General features: G+C 51.0%; 9 protein-coding genes across 9 annotated transcripts; 3 read left to right on the top strand and 6 right to left on the bottom strand.

The window, feature by feature from the left end:
* Positions 1-524: 524 nt before the first annotated feature.
* On the bottom strand, positions 525-1,701 carry PtrM4_090260 (CDC3, Septin family protein; the record flags this gene model as incomplete). Its single annotated transcript, XM_001934527.2, has 4 exons — positions 525-757; positions 808-904; positions 956-1,518; positions 1,572-1,701. 4 exons carry the CDS (start codon positions 1,699-1,701, stop codon positions 525-527), a joined length of 1,023 nt encoding a protein of 340 aa, XP_001934562.1.
* Positions 1,702-2,044: 343 nt separating this feature from the next.
* PtrM4_090250 (mitochondrial 54S ribosomal protein bL32m) lies at positions 2,045-2,623 on the top strand (the record flags this gene model as incomplete). Its single annotated transcript, XM_001934528.2, has 2 exons — positions 2,045-2,393; positions 2,445-2,623. 2 exons carry the CDS (start codon positions 2,045-2,047, stop codon positions 2,621-2,623), a joined length of 528 nt encoding a protein of 175 aa, XP_001934563.1.
* A 300-nt stretch (positions 2,624-2,923) lies between these two features.
* On the bottom strand, positions 2,924-4,672 carry PtrM4_090240 (Myosin-tail-1 multi-domain protein; the record flags this gene model as incomplete). The annotated part of the gene is made up of 4 exons (XM_001934529.2): positions 2,924-3,216; positions 3,267-3,653; positions 3,705-4,140; positions 4,193-4,672. The coding sequence occupies 4 exons, from the start codon at positions 4,670-4,672 to the stop codon at positions 2,924-2,926; spliced, it is 1,596 nt and encodes a 531-aa protein (XP_001934564.2).
* A 5,992-nt stretch (positions 4,673-10,664) lies between these two features.
* On the bottom strand, positions 10,665-11,498 carry PtrM4_090230 (S-adenosyl-L-methionine-dependent methyltransferase; the record flags this gene model as incomplete). The annotated part of the gene is made up of 1 exon (XM_001934530.2): positions 10,665-11,498. The coding sequence occupies one exon, from the start codon at positions 11,496-11,498 to the stop codon at positions 10,665-10,667; it is 834 nt and encodes a 277-aa protein (XP_001934565.2).
* Positions 11,499-13,512: 2,014 nt separating this feature from the next.
* PtrM4_090220 (CypX, Cytochrome P450) lies at positions 13,513-15,399 on the top strand (the record flags this gene model as incomplete). Its single annotated transcript, XM_066106916.1, has 7 exons — positions 13,513-13,566; positions 13,618-13,654; positions 13,719-13,904; positions 13,975-14,528; positions 14,605-14,949; positions 14,988-15,175; positions 15,228-15,399. 7 exons carry the CDS (start codon positions 13,513-13,515, stop codon positions 15,397-15,399), a joined length of 1,536 nt encoding a protein of 511 aa, XP_065962584.1.
* A 370-nt stretch (positions 15,400-15,769) lies between these two features.
* Positions 15,770-17,122, top strand: PtrM4_090210 (UbiH, 2-polyprenyl-6-methoxyphenol hydroxylase and related FAD-dependent oxidoreductase; the record flags this gene model as incomplete). The annotated part of the gene is made up of 1 exon (XM_001934532.2): positions 15,770-17,122. The coding sequence occupies one exon, from the start codon at positions 15,770-15,772 to the stop codon at positions 17,120-17,122; it is 1,353 nt and encodes a 450-aa protein (XP_001934567.2).
* Positions 17,123-17,298: 176 nt separating this feature from the next.
* PtrM4_090200 (uncharacterized protein) lies at positions 17,299-18,661 on the bottom strand (the record flags this gene model as incomplete). Its single annotated transcript, XM_001934533.2, has 2 exons — positions 17,299-18,452; positions 18,508-18,661. The coding sequence occupies 2 exons, from the start codon at positions 18,659-18,661 to the stop codon at positions 17,299-17,301; spliced, it is 1,308 nt and encodes a 435-aa protein (XP_001934568.2).
* Positions 18,662-19,389: 728 nt separating this feature from the next.
* On the bottom strand, positions 19,390-19,689 carry PtrM4_090190 (uncharacterized protein; the record flags this gene model as incomplete). Its single annotated transcript, XM_066106915.1, has 1 exon — positions 19,390-19,689. The coding sequence occupies one exon, from the start codon at positions 19,687-19,689 to the stop codon at positions 19,390-19,392; it is 300 nt and encodes a 99-aa protein (XP_065962583.1).
* Positions 19,690-22,288: 2,599 nt separating this feature from the next.
* PtrM4_090180 (LplA, Lipoate-protein ligase A) lies at positions 22,289-23,811 on the bottom strand (the record flags this gene model as incomplete). The annotated part of the gene is made up of 2 exons (XM_001934535.2): positions 22,289-22,591; positions 22,642-23,811. The coding sequence occupies 2 exons, from the start codon at positions 23,809-23,811 to the stop codon at positions 22,289-22,291; spliced, it is 1,473 nt and encodes a 490-aa protein (XP_001934570.1).
* Between the last annotated feature and the right edge of the window lie 146 nt (positions 23,812-23,957).

The raw sequence follows: 23,957 nt of genomic DNA, 5'->3' as shown, positions 1-23,957 counted from the left end.
GTGCTTTCCAGCTCAACAGGGGGGTCATCCAGGGGATCATACGATGTCGAGAGTGGTCTGACAATTCAAGACCCGAGGAAAGAGCAATGGACATCACAGAGAAAACAAGAACCACGCCTACAAGACACTAGGACGGGAGAATGAAACCAGAGGGGGCTTCGAATTACTTCGCTATCCTAGACGGACCCGTGCACTATCCAGGTCTCTCAGCCCAAACCACTACACCGTGCTATGACATACGAGATTGAAAGAAGTATAAAAAAGGTCAATCATGACTAAAAGGATATTGAGAAAGGTGTCAAATCTGAATGTGCCGCAAATCACTCGCTCTCCCGTTTTCGTGCTAGATGATGCACTGGTATCAAAACATGGCAATCTGCCTCTTCACTCTAGTCTCCGCCACGCAGCGCTCAAACGACATCGACCATGGGTACCGGCCTCTCCATGCGTGTTTCCATACGCGGGGGTGGAGGTCCGCTCGACTTGCCCCCGTTGCTGTCCACGCGGTTATGATTCGGAAACTCCTAGTACCCGTTCATGGTCATGCGCTGGCTGTTCCTGCTGAGCTCGCGATCGGCCGAGGGGGAAATGGGGCGCGAGGAGTGACCCTGGTGGGAGCTCTCTTTGAGGGCAAGCAGCTGCTTGGCACGGAAGGACTCGTAGTGGATTTGCGCGGTGGTCTCGATCAGGTCTTGCAGGTGGGTACGGGTGAGGAAGTTGCGGAGGTAGACGAATTCGCAGTGGTTCTCATCCTCGACTGTGACGCGTTAGTAGCTGCTCCAGGCAGATGCGGTTCATCTGGCTCACCATTGATGATACCCCACTTGTTCTGGCGACCACGGACGTTCTTGCCGTTGACAACGACGGTCCTCTCAGAGCCGACAACGGCAAAGGGAAGGAGTTCCTAGCAGAAATCAGCATTTGTAAATTACAGCGCCATGGTATCTTTGCTCACCTTGATGGCCTGCTTAGCCTGAACTTCCTCGTTGTCGTCCTCCTCGTTGTCGTACGGATACATGCGTAGGTTGTGGAACTGGAACTCCTCCTTTATTCGGTGCTTGAACTCGGCACGCTCTTCCATGGTCAAGCTATCACTCTTGGCAATGACGGGCACGACGTTGACAAACTCGCTCAGCTTCTTGAGCACGACAATGTCAATGGGCTTGAGGGCGTGGCCAGAGGGCTGGATGAAGAAGAGGCAGCAGTGGATGCGCGTGTCCTGGAGGTACCTCTCACGCTGGGCGGTGAGCTCCTTGCGGAGGTAGGCACTGTGCTGGTCCTTGATGTACTTGACAATTGGGTCCCAGCAGCGCTCGTTGTTGATCAGGTCACCGTATCCGGGCGTGTCAACAATGTTGAGACGCAGACGCACGCCGTTTTCCTCGATGATGTGTGAGACGGGGTGGATGTTGGTGGTGCTGCGGACCTCCTCGTCGGGCTGGAAGCGACCCTTGCTATCCATGAGGTGCGAGGCAAAGAGCGTGTTGATAAGCGTCGACTTGCCGAGACCGGTCTGACCTAGTAAGCGTGTTAACACGAGGACTCCAGATGGAAATACGTGATGGACTTACCGACGCAGATGACATTGAACTGGAAGCCCCGCTTCACCGACTTGCGCTCAATCTGCTTGGTGATGCTGTCGAAACCGACATAGCTGTCCGGAAAGATGGGCTGCGACTGGTTCTGGTACGCGGCAGCCATTGTGTGCGGTGCAGGCCTCGATGGCACGTGTGCGAGTGGGAAGGGAATGCGGTGGGGGTGGTGGTGAATGTAGGAGGGAGGACGGAGAACGGAGGAGATGTCGTCGCCTGAGGGTAAATAGTCAGGGTCGCTGCGCTGGCGACTTTGTCGTGGAGATGCAGGCGCGGGAAAGGGGTCATTGGGAAGCGAAAGCGCGCTAGTGATATGGCGGTAAGGCGCGAGCGCGGCCTAGTCAAGCATGGACTGTGTGTGGACCGACTGACTGGGGTCGACAATTTGCAACACCAAGCCGACATATCTACGCCCATCGCAATCCCCGCCGACCGCTGCGAGTAGAATCAAAATGGCACTCGCCCGCCCACTTCCCCCGCTGTGGCAGTCACTGTTCCCGGGACTCAATGGCCCCATGCGTCCCGTCCTGAGCTCGCCTTTCCTCCAGCGCCTTTCACAGTCATTCAACACACCCTTTGGCGCACTCGCATTACCCTCCTTATCGCTGCCGTCATTACCGTCAATAGCCGACATATGGGACGGCATACTCAATGCAGTGCCGAAGAAGAAGACGTCATACCGCAAGAAGCGACAACGGTTCATGGCGGGCAAAGGACTGAAGGATATTACAGCATTAAATACATGTTCGGGCTGCGGGAGGGTGAAGCGGATGCACATTCTATGCCCGTACTGTGTGGATGGTATGTGAAATGCGATTGGACGTCCAGGAAGTTTGGCTGACGTGTGTGCAGCCATCAAAACCACCATCTTCGGCCAGCTCAACTGGTCCATTCGCCGGCCGACCCCTAAGCAAGCCAAGCAGTTGAAGAGGGATAGACGCTTCGAGGCGATAAGAGCGCGAACCATGCTGCCAGACCCACGCAAGCAAAAGGAAGATCAGGTCTTGAAGCACACCGGTTGGAAGGGTTGAATTGCGGCTATAAAGCGTACAGGTGGAGGGTTAAGCCGCGACCTAACTGGAAAGCGGTCCCGCAGACGACAGGAGACCAGGCGAGGTGACACATTAGATGTCAAAGTGGACCTCAGATGCATACACGAGCATAGCTCAGGCGTTGGAATATATGTACATTGGGAATGTAACAACATGTGGCACCAAAGGAAGTCGATCAAGCAATCCCGGTGCCTCGAGCACCTAGCTCTATTAAGCTCAAGTCCCGAATCAAACACTGGGACAAGACAGCTGGTGTCTATACTCACTCTAATCCGGCCATTACTTCTTTTCGTTGATGCCCAGTCCGCCATCAGTGCGTGCCTGACTCGCCATACTTTCTCTTCTCGATCCGTTGCCCCTGCCCTCTGCAGCCTCCCGCTCGAGAAAGTCTTGCCACAACTCTGCTAGCGACTCCTTGTTGCTCGAGCTGCTAGCCATAAGCATGGGGTCTGCTGCGGCAGAGTTCAGCTGTGATGAAGACGGTGTCCGTCGGAAGGGTGTCAATGGAAGGCGAAGTCCTGTCGAGCTGGATGAGGTACCAGGACGCGCCAGACCTGCTTGTTCTTTTTGCTCTGTGTTGTCGTTAGTATAGTATGTAGAATAAAGGATGCTGCATTCCTACCGTCTGTCCATCCCAGCAACGCGGAGATCAACTGCAGTGCCTCAAACTTCTTCGGATCGCTTCTATCAATGCTCAAGAAATGCAAGAAATAGTTGGTAATAATCTGCCGGTCGACATTGTCTTCTGGCCGCCCCTTCTTCAGAATGCGCAACGCCTTGGTGAGATGCTCGTTTAGCGTGACTGCCTCATGTCGAAGCTTCCCAATCAAGAGATTCTTCTCCTTGACCTCCTTCTCGAACGGGAGTGCTCGTTCAAGCTCCTTCTGTGTCGACTCGAGCGTTGCCTTGGCGGCATTCGCAGCCGAGTCAGCCGCTTGGACTTGCTTTCGCAGCTCGTTGATTTGTGATTCGTACGTTTCGACCGACTTTTTGAGCTCGGCTTTGCGCACTATAGGGGGTCAGTCAGTAGTAGCCTTGGTTAGAAGTACATGCAACTTACGGTTTTGCACTTCTTGTAGTGCCTTTTGTAGACCTTCTACAGCCTGGCTATTGGTGTCTCGGTCGCGCGCAGCCTTCTCGTATTCGTCCCTCATCGACTCTAGCTGCTCCCTAAGTTCCGCATCCTTCTCAGTAAGATTCTCGCGCAACGACCGCTCGTTCATGGCCAGGACCTCCCAGTCCTGCATGGCCTGTTTCGCATTTTCAAACTCTTCTCTTGCATATGCTTCTCGTGATATCAGCTCGTCGCGCTCCTTGATCCAGTTCTGCTGCGACAGAGTCGACCTGCTCCGCAGCGTCTCGATCTCGGCCGACTGTGCTTCATTTTCTTGTCGTAGTTTGGCAAGCTCTTCGGTGAGGCTGTTGTTGTTCTCCTGCAGCTCCCGCGTCTGGTCTTCAAGTTCGGCGATCTGCGTTTGGAACTCCTCAATCCGGGCCTACAACCTGTCAGCATGCAGCGATACTTGCGGTGAGAATAGGAGAACTCACAGCATCGGCCTTGAGCCTGTCACCCAGACTGGTCTTGATGGTGTTCACTCTGCTCAGCAGGTTCTTGTACTGTGTCTCAAAGTGCTCCTTGCCCTCGTTAGCCTCATCCAATTCCTCCCTAAGACTCCGTATCTCTTCCTCGTGCTTTGACTGTGACTCGTCTGATGTTTCTGCATCCTGTTTACTTTGTAAACTCTCTAGGCTCTTACGCAGCTCCGTAACTTCCTGTCGCAGTGCATCTCGCTCCTTTGCGACGGCATCTAGGCGTGCGCTGGTGTCTGAAGGCGGCGGCGGTGACTGCGAGAGGCCTCCTTGTTGTGACCGTGAGCGGGCCAGTCCGAGCGCAATCGCAGAAGAGATACTATGACGTGGCGTACCATTTGACTGCGCAATTGTTGGAGACACAGGCGGCTGTTCGTCGTCTACATCGTCTACATCGTCGGCGTCAGGATCCATGGAGTGAGCGGCGTACTTCTGCATGCCGTGGTATTAGTATGCATGTGCATGTGCATGTGTAAGAATGACGAGGGAAATTGCATACGGCCTGCTCGTCCTCATCCTCGGATTCGTCCTCATGGTCGTCTGCATCCGTCTTCGCGTAATGCCCGTTCCCATTCGGCTTTCCTGCCTCTTCTGCTTTATTCCCATTTCCGTGCGCGCTCGCCTTTTTCTTGTTCTTCTTCTTCTGCGACTTGGACAGCGTGCCTGCGACTTGGTGTCAGCGTGCAATTCGGGGACACATCAGCACCATCCGCGCGACCAGGATGCGGAGTTCACCAGGCACCTCCGAAACCTGCAAGCTCACCTACCACTTTGCTGTACGGGGTCAGATGTAGCGGGCGCAGACATCTTGGCGACGCGTAGACAATCGCTACCTCATGGAGGAGGCTTTATTTGGGGGGATGAGAGGCAATACGGCTTCCAAGGGAGCATTCGTTGGATGTCTTGACTTGGCAATTCGTGTCCCGATCTATGGTTTGTTTCGGCTGGCCCGCGGTGGCGTACGTCACTAGCCACACCTCACCCACCATGGAAGCTATCTTTAGCCTTCTCCACCTCCATCGCCCCCACGATCAAGAAGCACGATGAAGTACTACAAGCCTCTCTTATATTCGGCCATTGCCATCATGTATACATCCTTCACTTTGCGAGTCGTTAGACTAGGTCTCCTCCCACGTGCAATAGGCCAGAAGCGAGACTCCAGGAAGTCGTAGTATACATTGCCAGAGACTTGTTAAGAAGTTGCGCTTCCTACTACGTAACCGACAGTCAACGAAAAGAGAGATATGACGCTAATTCCGGTTGCCACCTAGAAGACTTCCACATCCCGAAACAAGTAACTCTGCAAACCCCCGAGAACAATCGGCCCAAGTATGCTACGCAGTATCTCCATCATTGCCAAGGCTGCCAGTGCGCCATGTCTCTCTATGACTGCGAACCGGTTCCTAAAGTAAGCCTTGTTGAGAGATAAAGTCAAAAGATCTACTGCGAGAGACGTGGCGATGCAGTATATCCGCCAAGACTGTGTTGCAAGCCCGAGAGCCACCAACGATAGGATATGTACAGTGAGGGACATGGAGGCTAACACTAAATCACGGCCCCGCGAGCTCGACGTGGATATCCCTCCGCTGCGCTTACTCCGTATTCGACGGGAGATCTTGGGTATAGCAAATATGACGACAAAGACGTACGTGGTTGCCACGAAATGCGCTATTGATAGCACGAAGCCGTTCGACTTGCCAATGAACCCGAAACAAACAGAGGCACGGATCACCAAATTTGGAACAAACAGGACTGAACTATGTTGTAGAAGAACAGGCTCATCCCGGTGGATATATGAGAAGGGTTGGTTCGGAAAGTCTGAAATAAAGCCTTCAAATACGCAATCGACGCCGCAAAGAGGCCTTGTGCCATGAAGAAGCTGGATTTGAAGGTCGGTAAACAGTCCGGCGTTGGAGTGGTCTACACGAGGAACGGGTTGTGGAGCGAGGAATACATGAAGAGCTGATTAAAAAAAATGGTATGTATAATGATATGTGGGAGAGACAAATCAAACCCAGCGATGTACCCGACTTGGAAGATAGTCTCTGAAATGCAAGTGATTATCAGCCGAGCAGCTAATTCGAACGTCGCAGACTAGACACTTATCGCAGGCTGATACTGTCTTTTTCTCCTAGCCCATCGCCTCGCTCAGACACTGGAGCGAAACAAAAGTCGTGAATACCGTACATGATAATCTTGACTGATCTTACCGCCATAATGATTAACCACGAAACTGTTCCATCTTCCTGCATGCTGTGCTTGATTCGCCTCTTCACTTGTGATGACGCAGGTCTCCAGATAGCGAGTAAAATGAAAGAACTAGGTTCTGTCTGTTCAGAAATAGATGGCTTGTACAACGAGAGTGTGCGCTCCTTGAAATATTAGACTCTCTGGCGCCGTCTGTGTAGTCAAACGGCGGGCAAAATTTCCTATGAACTTCTCGCCATGTAATGCTGGCTTGGCCCTGGCGGTAGTCGCCGTCGCACGGCGCTGGCCAGAGTATGGTTGCTCAGCAAAAAAAGATAGAAACCAAAAAAAAACCCCCAGAACCTTTGGTGTTTCGAACGAAGGCAAAAAGAGATGGTCGCCTACTACTCACTACAGCCCTTCGTTGGGTTGACCAACGTCCAGGCTGTATTGTCTTTGGCTGCTGCTGGTTAGTATACAGAAAGTTGAATACTGAGATAGATATATTACGGCTGTGGGTGAAAATGAGTGCCGAGTCTGACTGTTGGCCGGGCAATTCATTCTCCGGTGAGCTCTATGTGCGCATATGCGACTTCGCCTCCTTCAGAAGCTATCACTACTGCCTGATTAGATAGGTTACGCCGATAACGTCAGGCGAGTGAAATTATTCGGCAGTTAGGTCAGCGCTTGGCGATGGAACTGAATGCGGGCTCTGAGTAAGGCGTGCCAGCGACTTCACTGCACCCAGATCTTGCTTCAGGAAGTGGCAGGCACGTATGCGCTGGACTAGCCCCTCGCATCTAATCGACACCTTAACAACATTCGAAAAAATGATGATCAATGTCAGTACTGAGTCAAAATTCTCGATGCACCGACTGGTACTCGCTGCCGTCGCAGTCGCTTTGCAGAACTGAGAAGATGAACGCGACATAACACTCTAAGCACCATACATGAACCGCAACTCAGAGGCAGGTACAGGTATGGTTAGCTTGTTTATCGAACTTCTACCTATCTGGATACAGTATCCATGTTCGCAGAGGACTCACACTGCACCGGCTCTAGATGACGAGACCTTCCTCGCAAGTTTGAAGTGGTACAATAGGCAAGCTCTCTCGCACATCGTGCCTTGGGACCAACTATTATCGCATCTCAGCCTTGACCCAACTTTCCCAAACACCCAACCTTCGAGGTGATGGTATCGTGCCATGATGCAGACCATGAGATCCAGTTTCCTGTAGAAGGCGTGGAATCCGTGCCTACGTGGATCGAGGGCGCGAAGTTCAAGTTGATGGGTTGAGTGCACGGCTAGTCGTGATGGTATGCTAAGTCTCAGATTGGAGTATAGCACTAAGTGTTTTACGAAGGAGGATGTGGAGAATTGATTACGCTGGTTGTAATTGAGGCACTGGAAGGCTTGATGGCGGAGAATGGGTTATCTAGGGATTTTGGAGAAGCTGTTGAGTTCGAGGGCGCTGTAAGAGAGAGAGAGTAGGTAGTCTTTCTCCTTTACAGTAGACTACACTCGGAAAATACTGCTCACGATATGCGCCGGGTGATTGTCGTAACTGTCTAGTAGAATCCTATCTTCCCGGGCCCTGTCAACGATTATCGTGTTCAAGTATCACATCGATATTCCTTTATTTTTGCGAGCCCATTTCACTTTACTACACCATTTCTTGTCTCCGAATGGGGAGGTGAAGTAGATATCACGTGACGTACTTCCTAGTCATATCTCACGTGATGCATACCCATAGCACTTGTTGTTCTAGCTCTTCTGCTAAGCTCCTCTAAATTTCGAAAGACCCTCCGCAGCAGAACTGTAGTGACAAGCATATCGAGATGCCCGGCCAATCGGTGCGCAGTTCCTCTAGCGCCGCAGGGGTTGGTGGTTGGTTGGCGGTCCGGTCCGGCCCCCTAAGTTATGCGGCTTCCCACACGGCAAGTCGCGGCAATCTGATGGTTGAGCTTGCCGATGTCACCACACATTCACATCGCGGAACACATGGCTGGCGAATACGCGGTTCGAACGGTCGCCATGCACAAATATCGCGGGCTCACTTCTGGACCCAGGCGCTCGCGGGACCAGGTTTGGCGAATGCCATCCGATGAATTTTCGGAGTCCGATGGCGAGCCCGGCGGCACCCGAACGCCTGTGACGGAAACACTGGTCCGCGAACGAGGCTGCTTACCGAAAACGATCGGCACCCCTTCTCCATTGTCCTTTCTTAGATCCTCGGTGGACGAACATGCGGACCGCTTTCACAGCGAGGCCGAGTTTTGGAAAGCTAAGTATGTAGCTGCTCTCACTTGCAATTTAGACACTAGGCCAACATTGCACATACCTTACGATCTACATTCGCATGAAATCATAAATGGACATCGTCATACAATACAGCATGTAAAGGAATACCATGAGGGTAGCTGAAGTCCACAATGTACACTTAGTCTAAGATGGACGAGTCGTCCTCTGCATCATCAAAGGGTGCCGTGAGCTCGCTCCATTTGGCCCAGCAAAGTGGCTCTGGGCACTGGGGTTCTTCTTCAATATACGCGGCGCGAATTGGAATTATCGCGTGAAGAACTTCCCTCAACTTTCACCGACAGAGCGTAAAATCTTAGATGCATTTTCTGGCCTCGCGTGGTGTTGGAAGCCTATATAATCTCCTCATGACAGATGTGATCAAAAATGTCTGGCTGCATCTATACTATGTAGCAAGTGATGACTCTAGCTTCGCGGATATCGATGTGGTGGACAGCAAACATTCAATCATCAAGGACAGCGGCTGGAGCTGGAAGTTGCGAAGACTCTGATATAGGGTTGTGTTCTATCATCGGGCCTTAAATTAAATTAACAAGATAATAAGGCAAGCGAGGCAGATGTATTGATGTTGCCAGTGTAGACTGCGATGGATTATCTACAGAAAAAGCATCGACTTCGGTATCGTAAGGTGATTCCCCAGATGATGTCAATCCAATGATCCATGCATGGTAGTTCGCAATTCTCACGTTTCCCTCCATCACTCCCATCTCTTCCAAGAGACCCACGAGCAATTATCCTTGATACTCCCAATACCTCTCAGTCTCACCCTATGTGTTGCACCCCATTCTCATATGGAATACGGGAGATCACATAGTCGTATCCCAGCTGTATTTTGATTTTGGTATCATCATCCGGATAAGACCCTCCCTTCCCATTCCCCTGCAGCATATATCTAATCACTATACCAAACCACGTTAGCTTCTCTCCATGAAGAACTCTTAACATGAAGATAGAGAAGAATAAATTTCAACATACTATAATCATTCGCTTCTCCGCACGTTCCTCCCGCAGACCCATCGCACCAGGCCACCAAATTCGAGAATTCCATTTTGATAATCGCTGCACTTGGTCTATCGAGGAACTGTGTGATGGATAAGATTCTGCGGGTGATAATTTCGTGGCGAATGATCTCATTGCTCAGCCGTGAATCGTTTTGGGGGAGGTAGGCGCATGTTATGAGGGATGCTTGGGTGAGCAGCCACAAGCAGAGGAAAATCTTGGTTAAGTATATGTAGCTTGGCTTTTGGAAAGTCATGCTTGATTGAGAGAGACGAGTGCATTTTGATAGATGGGATGGGTCGTGGTATTGTAGCTTGGTATGTTAGGGGCGGGTACCGTGGTTTGTGGAATCAGAAATCTTCGCCAACTTTGGTGTTGTGGGAGAGAGTGATGCTGTGGATGGTTCATTGGATTTAGGCATAGCGAGTTGTTAATAGGCAAGAAAATTTGCGCGCGTGGTTCCAAAGGACATTTTCTGTCATGTGGAGTATAGGAAGACAATAGGAGAATCTGTGCGGATCCTGAGATTTCGAGATTTAAGTAAATCTGGGGATAATGACCTGACCGGCCTCGGAGACTCTCTGGACACTCCCTGGTGACTTTTGGACGGCCCCTGCTGGGAAAGTCTCCGGTGGAATGGGGAGCTTCCTCTGGGGCCGGCATTCTTCACTTAACTAACCGGATTATGACTGCCACCTACCGCAGTACAAGACCTCAACACCACTTTCGCATACGGCATATCGGACATGCTGAGCAAGTATTTGGTAAAAGCGACACATGTCTTGAAGACGATTTCTACATTCAGATGAATTCTAAAACGCTATAATCGATATCTATTCACTATCTAGTAGTAGCAGACATCTACCTACAGTTCTGTTGATGAATACAAGCTGAGATAGACACACTGATAGTAGTGCCTCACTTCTACTTCTGTAAAATGGCGATATCGGCAATCATACGGATCTTGTGGACTCCATCTTCAACCTTGTGACCCTCGCAGTGCTCTAGCTCCTTGATAATAGAGTCCACAGCCTCCTCCCATTTTTCTTCATCTCTCTGCTTCCAGCCACTAATTGGTACGCCCAAGGAGGTCCATTCAATATCCGCCCATCGCTTCATATCAGTGCCGAAATTGAGATAAGCATTCAACTCAATGAACTTGACATCCTTCAAACCGGCTTTCTTAGTGACCTGCTCGATCTTCTCCTTTTTGTACTGGCTATCTCTGAGAAAAGGTGCCATAGGCTTGTCTGCACCACGAGTCTTGTGGTGAGCGTTCTCGAGTGCGACGTGCCAGGGCATGTCTTTCCAGACAGCTATGACGCCAGTTCCACCTGGCTTTAGGGTTCGTAGAATGTGCGAGGCCGCACCAACGTCATCGAGCAATCCTGCGAAGACGAAGTTGGTGATGGAGATATCGAAAGTGTTGTCCGCAAAGGCGAGCTTTTGAGCATCCATCGTCTTGACCTTGACCGGCCATGTCGGGTTTTGTGTAAGCTTGGCGTTCAGCTGTGAAAGGAACCTGAAATTGAAATCGGTGGCGTAGATCTGGAGGCCGACTGGCGGGTTGGCTTCCATGATTGCTATGGTCATTGCTCCATAGCCGCAGCCGTTGTCGTGGACCACGGAGGTTTCTGTGATCGGAGGAAGCTCTTTGATAAGTTGTCGAGCGATTGAATCAGTGACATCTCTCTGAAGGTTTTGAAAGGATGCGCCTTCGATGCTGAGGGCTTGCTTTGGCCACCAAGGTGCGGGCATTATAGTTGAAAATATTTGGTAAGTGATTGGGAAGTTGCGGACGAGTTTGTGTATGAACAATTGAGAGGATAGAGTGATGTGATGTGTCAAGCGTCAAGGTTGGGGAGAATCATGTCTTATTAGAGCTATCGGAAAGAGGTCTATATGCGCATTGGGAAGAGGGAGTGAAGAAGCTAGGCCGTCAAGGTACTAGCGGGTAAATGGGTGGCTGCCTGGTTGTCTAAGGAGGAGCCAAGGGATAAGTGTCGAGACGCGGTGAGAGCCTTCACTAGTATTCACGGTGAATCAGGCTTCCCGTGCTCTGATTGGCCAGGCACTGATTAGTCAGCTGCTCCGTGCGCGCACCATAGATATTCTCTCTTCTCCCGTAGCTCCAATACAACAAGTTCACGCACGTTTCTCCACCTTCATCAATAAGCCCTATGGCCGACATGATGTTTAGAAGAACTCTAACTGAGAGGGAAAATCAGGCGGGTGCTATCATGTATGTCTTGGTAAATCCGTTATGGTGAGTTGCGTATGAAGGAGCCTTGTGGCACAGCATCTAGAAGGCGCACGATTGCTTCCGCTTGTACCGCCTACCTGTATTCTTCGATAAAATAATCGTTCGATGTCTTCCTTAGGTACAAATCGAGTTCCGGAAGTGCCTGTAAGTGATAAAAATGCTTTGAAGATGGTATGGACGTCATTCGCAATGTTCGAGACCTCATATGCGACTACACCGTGTCGTATGACTGAAGTATACAGTGAAACTGATGCCCCGACAAATATAAATAGTGAATCTTTACTTCCAGCTTCATAACGACCATCAGTCATGGCTACCGACAAAAGTGATACGCACTACTTCCTTGACGCCAACCCGGAAGACGCAGAGCGTATTCGCCTCGACTGATTCACCATGAGAAACCATATGAACAAGCTAGTATGGGCGCGTCTCAATCTTTCTTAAAATGATTAAAGAATTCCAGATTTAGCTACTGCCGTGGCAAGGCATACTATTTTCGCTTCGAGAGCAGTAACCTCGCTTACTCAATTACAACTCAGGTATCTAGCTCAAAGATATACAAGCCAATCTTTTTGCTGATTCAAACAGCATTCATCTTGGTACCGACATCGCCCCAATACACTTTCTGTCGAATCCGCCAATTTGGGTCCGGCTGAGTGTCTAATCTATGAAAGACACATGGCCTGAAGGATGAAACAGAACTTAGGATCTGGTGCATCAAGACATGGCCCTCCCGGCCGCCCGACGCGTTGTTGTCAAACAGGTTCTCTCAAACATGACTGGTTTGTTGAAGCCGGGCGGTTAGATCGAGCTGATATAATCAAACCATGCGGTCGTCGAAGGACGGGCTACGCTCGACATTTTTGTCTCATATGTGACGTTTCCAAGGTCATGCAAACGGACCCAGCTTATGCGCCCCGTGTGGAAAGCTGATTGCAGGGGCTTGGTCTGGTCAATACAGCCTGCGAGAGATTTGGTGTGCCAATAGGAGAGGCGTGTTTAAGAAGATGGCGAGATCGAAAAGTAGTGCAGTTGATATGAAGGCGAGAAACCCAAGTGGTCAGATTCCGTTGGTTGAGTACGAGATTGGGATCAAGTATGCGTATGATGTTCATTCCCAGGAATCGAGAACTTGGGATTGAGTGTTGACATGACGGACACGAGTTAAAATGTGACAGATGTTGGTGGAATAACCATGATCCTCTTTTAGTTCGTGTAATTCCTTATACTACATTTAGTGTTCTATGCAGTCCTCGCAGGCCCAGGGATAGCTTTTCCCATGAAGTACCTGCTGATTCATTTCGTGTTTGACTACGTAGCACCATCTTACTGCTTATGACCAATAGTGATACCGACAGATCCGGTGAGAAACAGTCAGCAGCTGGGCTGCATTTTCCGGACCTTAGGTCACCGGAGTATGTGGCACGGCATGATTGTAATCTCTATAGCTATCAAGCTTCCCCGCCATTTTGAATAGCCTTCCTTCATACAGATCCAGTTACTGAAATCATGTCTACTGCTATCAATAATGCTGTCTATCTCAGTGGTATCTTCCTTGCTGGGGTCTGTTCCCATAGAATTGTCAATGTAAACTGATCGCTGATATGAATCCAGTATCTTACATACTCACTGGGAGTTGCAATCTACAACTGTAAGCACTTAAAAGCCTCTAAGCATCACCCAAAACAAGGTTACGTATACTTACGCCGCCAAAGTATATTTCCATCGACTATCGAAATTCCCTGGCCCAGCCTCACATGCCGCATTCTACTTCCCCGAGTTCTACCACATCTTCCTCGGCAACTCACACACTACAACCAAGCAGCTCCACGAAAAATACGGAGAAGTCGTAAGAGTTGTACCGGATGGCCTGACGTTCACATCCGAAAAAGCATGGCTAGGTACGCAACGCCCTCCCTGATTACCCACTTGCACAATCGAGCACATTCACTAACTCCTTGCTCATTTCAGACATCTACGGCACCAAACCAAACAAACGCCAACTGGAGAAAGACCGCGACTTCTTCGTCGACCTACCATCCGACATCCAATCCATACTCCAATCCACAGACACCGACCACCACCGTATCCGCAAACAAGTCTCCCCTGCCTTCTCCGGCACTGCCCTTCGCGACCAAGAGCCCCTCCTGCGCCACTACTTCACGCTACTCACCTCCAAGCTCCTCCAGCAAATCGACGGCCCCGCCAACGGCCGTGTAGACGTGACGCAATGGTTCAACTTCACGGCGTTCGACATAGCCTCGCGGCTCATCCTAGACGACTGCTTCAATTTGCTGGAACAGGAGCGATTTAACTTTTGGACAGAACGGATATTTGAGGGGATCAAGTTTTTGAGGTATTTGAGGGTTGCGAGACGGTATCCAGTGTTGTGGTGGGGGTTTGAGAAGGCGTTTGAGATTGTGCCCAGGTTGAAGGAGCTGAGGAATTCGCATATGGCGTTTGCGGTGGGGAAGGCGGAGGAGAGAATTAGAAGGGGAGCGGGAATTAGGGATGTGATGAGTTATGTGAGTTCTGGTTTCCAGATTTGTTGGGGCGGAGGCTGTTTGCTGTGGGAACTGGCTGACTGGCTGACTGCCATAGATTACAAAGGAGAATGGTGGCAAGGGACCTGCTATGACACCCGATGAGGTCAACATTACTGCTGCTGTTACTCTCATCGCTGGGTCTGAGACTACTGCGACTGTACTCTCTGGTGCTGCCTACAATCTCGCTAGGAACCCGGAAGTAAGAAGGAAGGCGCAGGAGGAAGTCCGCACCGCGTTCAAGTCAGACGAGGAAATCACTCTGGCATCGCTACCTCGACTCAGCTACTTAAACGCCGTCATTGAAGAGTCCATGAGGTGTTTTCCTGCCGTACCAGGTACGTTTCCACGACGTACCGGACCAGACGGCGATGTAATTGCCGGCTATTTCGTACCTGCAGATGTGAGTCAAATGTGCGATCAGCAGCCGTTTCACACTAGCTAATATGCCTCTTGATATCCGTCGGTGTCCATCAATACTCTACCTACTTCTCGACCAGGAACTTCCATAACCCCGAGGCCTTCGCTCCCGAGCGCTGGCTACCAGACCCACCCGAAGAATACAAGAACGACAAGTTGGGATGTGTACAGCCATTCCATGTCGGGCCAAGGAATTGCGTTGGCAAGAAGTAAGTCGTACTTCCACGCGTGAAACATGTTACATGCTGAGCAATCTTTCAGCCTGGCTTACTTGACACTCCGTTCAGTCCTAGCGCGTCTGCTGTGGCACTTCGACTTTGAGTTGTGTGAGGAGAGTCAAGGTTGGCATAACCAGAGATGCTTCATTCTATGGGACAAGCCACCGCTGTGGTTGAGGATATCGCGCAAGTTGGATGACGTGATTGTGGAATGAGTGGTCTTTGAGAGCGCTGGATTGTTGGGAGAGCCCTCCTGCAGCTGGTTCCGAAGTATGCAGGCGTTCCGATTCCGAGATCGGTTCCCCACATGGGGCCGCCTTTGGTGGATACTCGTCATGACAACACCAGCGCTGCGCCAGAAAATGACGATGTGTGTGGCCAATGAATCTGTTATATAAAGATATCATTCAATGTGATGAGTTGACCCTTTATATAATTGTCAAGCCCATCTGATGGTAAATTCATCAGGCGACTGATGTGACACATTGCAAGGTGACCCACAAAACCCAACTTCAGATAGATGTCCTCGGAGCCATATCTTAGAGTTGAGAAGAGCACGAATATCTGGGCTTCGCTGTATTTGAAATGGCGACCACAAATGTCACGGCGAGTGACCATACACTCGATAACCCAGGTTCTAATGGCAGCTCCAAAGTCAACGACGTTCCTCAGTCGAATGGCAACCATTCCATGACTCTTCCCGTAGTCATAGCAGGCGGCGGATGCGTAGGCCTCTTCCTCGCCCTTCTCCTCGCCCAGTCAAACATACCCAACAAAATCATCGTCATCGAGCCCCAGCAACCCGACCCAACATCAACACGAGCAATGGCCCACCAACCACCCACCTACCCCATCTTTGCCAAAGTCAACGGCCTACTACCCGAACTTGTAAAAGCCGGAAGCCTAAGTTCAGGACTCTGCTTTCGAACCAGCCTCGAAAACGGCAGTAAAGTAATCGCGAGCAAGACGTTTGACAACTCGGGAGAAGGAATGAAAGGCAAAGGTCAACTACTCCTACCACAGGGAAAGTTTCAGGAGGTTTTGATGAAGAGATTGGCCTCCTTTGGAGATAAAGTGGAAATACGACTCGGATCCAGCGTTACATCATCCACCCCATCAGAAAACAGCGTGCACGTCCACATCACGCCCAACGAAGAATCAATAGAAGCGACCTACCTAATCGACGCGTCCGGCGCCCACTCCACCATCCGGAAATACCTCGACATCTCCCTTGACGGTGAAACCCTCGACGCCCAGCTCGTAGCCACAGACCTGTACTTTGACTTCCACGCCCACGGCTTCTTTGATGCCAACTTCATCATAGATCCGCAGTGTTATGGACTCATCGGTCGTATTAGTCCCCAAAAAGATGGTGAGCCGTTGCTGTGGCGCGTTTCGTACGGTGTGCCTGTCGGTATGTCAGAGGAGGAGATTCAAGGGGGTTTGGATGAGAGACTGCGGGTTATGTTGCCAAATGAGGGTAGGGATGAGAAGGGTGAGGTGGTATACAAGGTGGTTAGGGTGGCGCCTTATAAAGCTCATCAGCGTCTGGCGTCTACACTGTACCATGGCGCTTCTCGTACTTGCCTTATAGGTGATGCGGCACACTTGACGAATCCGTATGCGGGTCTCGGTCTTGCGTCAGGTATGGCTGACGCGGCGTCGCTGTCTGATGTCCTGGTTCGCATCTTGTCAGGACAGGCGTTCAGCGACGAGAAGCTGCTGGGTGCTTGGTCAGAAGCCAGGAGGAAGAAGTTCGCGGATGTCATTGATAAGCCGTCGAGGATGGCGTACAAGCGTGTTAAGACTGATGTTAGCACTGAAGAGAAGATAGAGAATATGATGGAGAAGGATCCGCTTGTTGCGGCGCTGAAAAATGGAATGCCGGTTCAGCCGCCGAGCTTGGAGACGAAGGGCGAGGAGTTGGAGGGGTGGTGATGGATTGAAGCAGACAACACGCGTCGAATCGATAGCTTCTAATACGACGTTATGGAATTAGTGCTATGTTTTGTCCGTGAAATTCTCAAGTTTATTGAGCTGTGGAATGCAACGCGCGTGAAGGCAATACTGGCTTGTTACATGGTTTGATATTATACATTAGTGTGTGCAGGCTACTACCATCTATCGATACGACAAACGCCTGTAGGAAAAACATCGTTCTCAACAACCGAGTTGATAAACTGTGTCCATGACTCCGTCTCTCTTGTCAAGTCCCGAAGTGACGTATTGCGGTAGTCTTTAGGTGGTACTGGGGGTGGCGCGGTAATCTTGACCATCTTATCAAATGCCAGCTGCGCCAGTGACGCTGCGTCTTGATCCGGGCTGAAATACTCAAGATAATCCTGAAGCTGCGGAGTGGGGTTACTCTCCGGATAGCCTTCAACCCGCCCTGTCGAATGCTGATTCCATGAGCAGGTTGTGATGCGTGGTTGAGCGCTTCGAAGCAGACTTGTCCATTCGTAGTACACTTCTGGCCGTTGCAATAAGGAGAGGATCACCTTGCTGTGATACCATCTTGATTTCGTGAGACCTTCCTTCTCAATGTGCTGAGCGATGTGGTTGCATCTCTCGGTCCAGTCAGAGCTGAAATGACAGCAAAACCCACATCCCCAGCCTGTTCGATTCATGCGCTGCTTTCTGGCCGAAAGTACGTGGGCCTTCCTGTTACACCTGATGTTCTCGGCGCAAGGAGCACATCGATGAGATTGCACGTGGTGTGTAGCGAAGTCCTTCTCGAGGAAGTATATCGCGGGACAGAGGTCGCATTTGAACATCTCCGGTCGCTCCTGGTAGGTTTCCTCGTGCCTTTTCCAGTCTGCTTTTTCTACAAAAAATCTCTCACAGCTTGTGCAGAAATACTTGTGTTCCTTGCTACAGGACCGGGAATGTTTGCTAGCTGAGACACATGTTCTGAAGTAATCCTTCTCTTGTGTAGACGGCCGCCTAATCGCTCTTCTTGTTGCAGCTGGCAAGATGACTTCATCTAATCTCATCTGGTTATAGGAATTCCGAGCTGGTAGCGCATTATCCTGCAGGTAATCGGCGTGTATCTGACGAGGGTCGTATGAGATATTGGGACTATTTGACCATGTTGACATGGAAGACGATATTGAGCCTCTTGGTGGAGCGGAGAAGTTACTGTAGTTGGAAGACCGTTGACTTGATACTGTCGACGCAAAGCTGGAATCTGAAAGGTGACTCGGATTGCTAAACGACTGGTACTCAAGGTTGTTGCCAGGCCATGGTTGAAGATACTGCTCATGATTATCTGCACTTACAGTTAGTCTGTAATTCTCATATAAACTGATAATTGATGTTCGCACCTTGAGAAATCTGTCTGAAGTCCACGACTTGATGCAGTCGACTTTGAAGATCCTGCCACTCAGGATAGGTGATGTCTAGTAGTTCGTAGTCTGAGCTCATTGACGCATTGTATTCATGTTGTGGACCAGCACCAATATGTCGGTAATCGTTCATGGTGCAAATTAACAGTGATGATATTCAAACAAAGAGGCAAGGAAAAGACAGGCTCAAATGCGCACAGCGCAAAGGATTGCATCATACCACCGGTGTCCACCCCAAGACGTGTATAGGTATATGCAAATCTCAGCAGTAGGCAACACAGCCAAAAGCTGATGTAGTGTTGTGTTGGCAGTTCACCTGAAACGCAGCTAATCCTGATGACGGCTGTCTGACGGGCAGCCCGCGTTTCGAACCGACCGGCACCAAGGTTTTGACATCGAGGAGATTGGTTCAATATCGAAACGCGTAGCGCATCCTGCAGATTTCTGACCTCAACTCAGATGAAGCCGTTCACCGGTTCCGATGGAGTTTGGTAGTGCGATGGCGAGTGGTCGATGCGGAAAAGGCTGAAACTCCACAAGCGTGCAGACCGCAGATTGCCAAGACCTCGGGACTGAAAGAAGCGACCTTCTCGGGAGTCTGCTACATATCTCTACATCTGTGTTTTTTCAGGAGCTAAAAGCCCGCATGTGCTAACCAGTTAGTTTGGTTTCGATACATCAGTATAGTACATGCAGCCTAGAGTCTACAACGCTTATGGCAGCCCCATTCCGCTCCGCCCTCCACTAACCTAGGAGGTCCTCAATCTATTCATGTCCTCTGTACGCCTCCATGAAATACCTCAAAGATACCTAGACATCAACAACTCATACTCGTCGTATTATCGCTCCACTGTATCCCCCCTACCAACACCTCATCATCTTCCTAAGCCACTTCACTACCTGATGTAGTCTACAAGCACGCTTCGTTCCACCCTCGTCTTCAGCCTTGCCTTCAGCCACTGTTGGAACAAGAAGATCACCTCGCGTGCCTCCATCATCAAGTGCTTTAGAAGCCGTACATGAATGTGTCTCCCCATCCTCAGCACCAGTATCGCTTGGCCTCCACTGATTCTCCTGAACGATATATGCGCCGTCGAAGTCCGGAAACAGGTCGGCGCTGAGGTCGTATGACACCTCGGAGAGTGTGTGCATCGAGGACATTGTGGCCCAAGATGAGCTTGAAGAGTGAGACATTGTTGACGTTGTTGTGGTGCAGGTTTGCAGGGTTGGGTTGGTTGCGGATTTTGCGGTGGTAGTTTGGTTGAAGATCGAGTCGCGGTCAAGAGTGGTCTTGGGTGAGGGTGGGTAGGTACCGAGTGTATGATGAGTCGGCTAGCGCAAGCGCAAGGAGCGCGAAAAGGGAAGTGAATGTGTTGGGGTGGCGATTTCCACCGGGCTAGAGGCTACTCTTCAGCCGAATCACTCCGGGTCGCGGGCTAGGCCCATGGATGATAGTACTGTTTTGCCTTCTTTTGCATTGTCCCGGTGCAAATGTAGCCTGTAAACATACCCGAATGGAGGGAGCTTCATAATCAACTCCAATCCACATCGTCGCTGATGCCCCACAAGCTCTGCCAGATGTTCTTGACGTGACACCATACGATTAGGGGCTGGGTTGCAACCCAGGCACAGCACAAACGCAGGGAAGTTTTTCATCGTGTTTCGACTGTAAAGGTTTCTTGTTGGAATGATTAAAGAAGTAACTGTTGCTGCTGTAGCTGTTGTGGAGAAGGTGGGGAGACTGAAGCTGAGCTTGATATAGCTTCAACTGCTGAAGCAATCATAGCCACCCCTGGGTGAAGGCAGCTACATTTCCAGCTTCAGCAATCCTACAGGGGTCCTGAGAAGAACATTGCAGAGCCTTTGGCGCTGTGCATCCAAATGCCCGACATGTCGCTGTCTTGCTGTTCTACTCTGAGCAATAACGGCGCTAGTGGGCAATATGGGGGTCTACGCTCGACGAGGCACTTACACCTGCCCCTCTTCCCCTCTCCCAAGTATCAGCATTACAGGTATACACCCGCACCCGGTGTATCTTAGACGCTGCTCCTGTCTCGCTGTAATGCCACAACGACAATGGCAGCACTGAAATCCACCACCATGTAAGTCTGCATAAGCACCCGCCATGAGACCTTGACGCAGGGCTTCTTACAGCTCTACTCCTTGCGCCGGCGATTCTGCACATTAAATTCTTCTTACATGAGCTCAGCTGCGATCCTGAGTCCCTCGACTTCCGAATCCTCGTGTAGTCCACTTCTTACATCGAAGGCTTGGTGTGTCGCGCCTATTTCCTGCATCGCCATGCTCATACGCCACATCCAGCCGAGGTAAAGGACCTAGCATCAGGAGCCATGCAGACCAGCGGAGCTTTAGGCGGCGCTGAGGAGCATGAAGATACAGCTTAAAGAAAGTGAGCGCATCTCCTGCATCGCCTCACTCACATGCCATATGCAGCTGAGGTAAGGAACTAACATGCATGCGGACTTTCATCGTATGCCATACAGACCAGTAGAGTGTTCGACAGCGCCGAAGATCGCGTAGATCCAGCTTGAGGAAAGCTGCAGGCCTGGTCCAAGGGCGCCTCACCTGGTCTAAGGGCGCCTCAGGGATGCTTCAACATTTGAGCGCAATGCCGTGTGAGCCAGCTGCCTCAAGCCTTCAAACCACACTAACAACGAACAGGGTTAGCGCCTCTTTGCAACAGCCTACGCACCGGCTTGCATGGGAGTTGACGTGGAATTACCCCATGATGGAGAACCACATCTGCCCACATTCATCGAAGACCACCGAACGAACCCTCGTAAGCCCTACGGCCCTATACTCACCCTTGAGCAGACCGACGGATAACGACGCTGAAAGCCGGGGAACAACATCTGTCAAACTTGTCGAGGTCCCCGCCAGACTCGATCGCTCCCGACTATCAATCCTCGAGAGCAGGTATACACCTTGCATGATGGCGGTAAACCGGAGAAAGACCGACAATAAGGACCCACTTACTGACGGAGTTACTATACAGCCCTCCACCTCCACAGACCATAACGGTACCAGGCTGTGGATGATGGTGACATTGATACCATGCGAGACGAACCTTGTCCATGACGTCTTGCAGGGACTCCATGACAACAGCACGCTCATGACGACGGCATGCTCCTTGCCTGTCAGCGATACTTACTAGTAATCGCCTCGTAATCGACAGGAAGCCGTCGCGCCAGGCTCAACTGCTCCGGATGTTGACGATAGACCTACATCACTGTATCCTGGCCAAGTCCATCTGGCAGGTGAAACTTGGCGCATCGGGTTTTTATCGACTGTGGAACCACATCGCTGCCAGACGATCTAGAAGGACTAAGACTAAGCCATAGGGTCCACGCGAAGAGCCCTATACGGATCATTCTCCGAAAATTCCGGCCTTATACACGGGGAGGCAGCGGTTCGGAGAGCCTGGGGAGATGATATTGATTTCGATACCTTGCGGACACGAGCAACAAGACATAGAACGACTCATCGCATACCTGGCGAAGCATCTGGCGCGATTGCTGAACGTCGGCGGTCACGCTCAGGACAAGCATGATTCGGAACAGGGGTAGTCTTCATGTCCTTTCTCTTACAGGGGTGGGCATATTTCAACTGCACCAAGCGCGTTTGGTACTATACCGATGTCTGGATGGCTATCTTCGGCCAAGTCTCACACTATCAGCGTCCGACCGTCACAACTCTTAACGGATTGCGAGCGATTTGCACTTGCTTGCAACAAATGAAGTCAAGAGCCAGAGATTTCAGGTATCGGCAAGAGCTCATCGAGACGACCTGCCACTTTCGCCAAGCCGTGATCCCATGACCGGACGCGTTTCTGCAAGAATCTTGTCCAGTTCTTGATATCTTGTATTTTTAGACCGACCAGCGCGGTACGAAGGGCCATTCGAGACATGTCAGCGATTTCAGAGTTCTCAAACTCAAGGCTCTTGATCACGCCATGATGTACTTTCACTGCGATTCCGATGTCATTTTTAGAATTGAGCACAAGGCGGAACGCAGGTGTTTGGGACCACATCCATTCATCAGTCTGTGGCAATTAGCGGGAATGACGATGCAACTCAAAAGAAAAAGACGTACCTGAAGCTCGTCGTACCCCTTCCGGATATCTGGGATGTTCAGATAATCTTCTCCGACTGTTTGTACGATGCTTGGAGTTCCCACTTCAGCATACATGGCGGCAAACTCGGCTTGGAGATGACGCTGAAAAGTCTTTACATCCAAACCAATGTTCGCTACAGGCGAGCTGACACTTTCAACGCCTTGAGCTTGTATAACATCCTTTGCTGGAGATCGCAAGTAGTGGGGTATGATGTGTAGGTTCGGGGAGCTCAGTAGAGTCGTGGCATGATGTAGAGCGCGCAGTCGCGTGAGCTTGTAGGCTGAGCCGGAGACCTTCAGAGCTCGCGGCAGCTTGCCTTCCTCGACGGTATAGGATGTACGATGGGTGTCTTGGGGTTTTGAGAGCCGCTTCTCGCTGCCTTGATCGAGCACGATGTCGTGACGCTCGTTAACTCTGGCGCGGTCGATGCCCAGGCTTCGCAGTGCACGGACAACCATCTCAGCATGCAAGTCGCGTGTGAAGTCGCCTCGGGGGCATGTGATGCTCCAATTGAGGTTGCCTTCATCGTGGAAGACGGTACCTCCCCCCGAACGGCGGCGTACGAGGTCTACGGTGCCAATGCCTGGCGGCTCGGTATCTTTGGTCTCGTGTGTTCCGCGGGCAGCGTTGAGGATACCCAGATTCACCTCTGTCCACGGGTTCTGGTTGCGCCCGATGACGACGCAGGGCCTGTTCACGTATAAGAACAGGACTGTGCTGTCGGCAGGGCTCTTCCGGAGGATGTGGTCCTCAATGGATAGATTGAGGTAGGGGTCGCGGCTGGTCGAAATGTAGCTCTGCAGCTTGTTCGTGGGGTCTTCAAGCTTCTCCGTAAAAGACGAGTAGTCGCTGGATGAGTAGTACCTCCGGGCATTGGTCTTGGTCGTGTCTTGTGCACCAGAGCATGTTCGGAGGGCGCCCAGGGCATGTCGCGGTCGGGAGAGGAGCGTGCTATCCGGAGAAAGAAGCGATGAGAAGCTACTGCTGTTACCAAACACCTGCTGCAGCCCGGAGTATGTCCCGAAGTTACGGCCATCTACCCCAAAGCTACACAGAGCGTGTCGTCCAAGTAGACGTGCATTCATCGTGGCACGCGCTGTCTTGCTGGCAGGGAGCCATAGAGAGCTGCAGCCATCTCTCAGAGCCATTTTGCCTGTATACTGCCCCCTGGAGCATGCCTGGAAGGCGCGCAAGGCATGTTGGTGTTGAGCAAAGCACATGTCGTTCGGAGAAGGCGTTGTCATGCTCGCTGGAAGCGTCAGGCAGCTGCCACGAACCGTGCAAGCCTTGGAAT

Source organism: Pyrenophora tritici-repentis, chromosome 4, assembly GCF_003171515.1.
Source record: "Pyrenophora tritici-repentis strain M4 chromosome 4, whole genome shotgun sequence".
NCBI classification, from domain to species: domain Eukaryota; kingdom Fungi; phylum Ascomycota; class Dothideomycetes; order Pleosporales; family Pleosporaceae; genus Pyrenophora; species Pyrenophora tritici-repentis.
The sequence above is the reverse complement of the archived record's forward strand: the minus strand, read 5'-3'. Positions and strand labels throughout refer to the sequence as shown.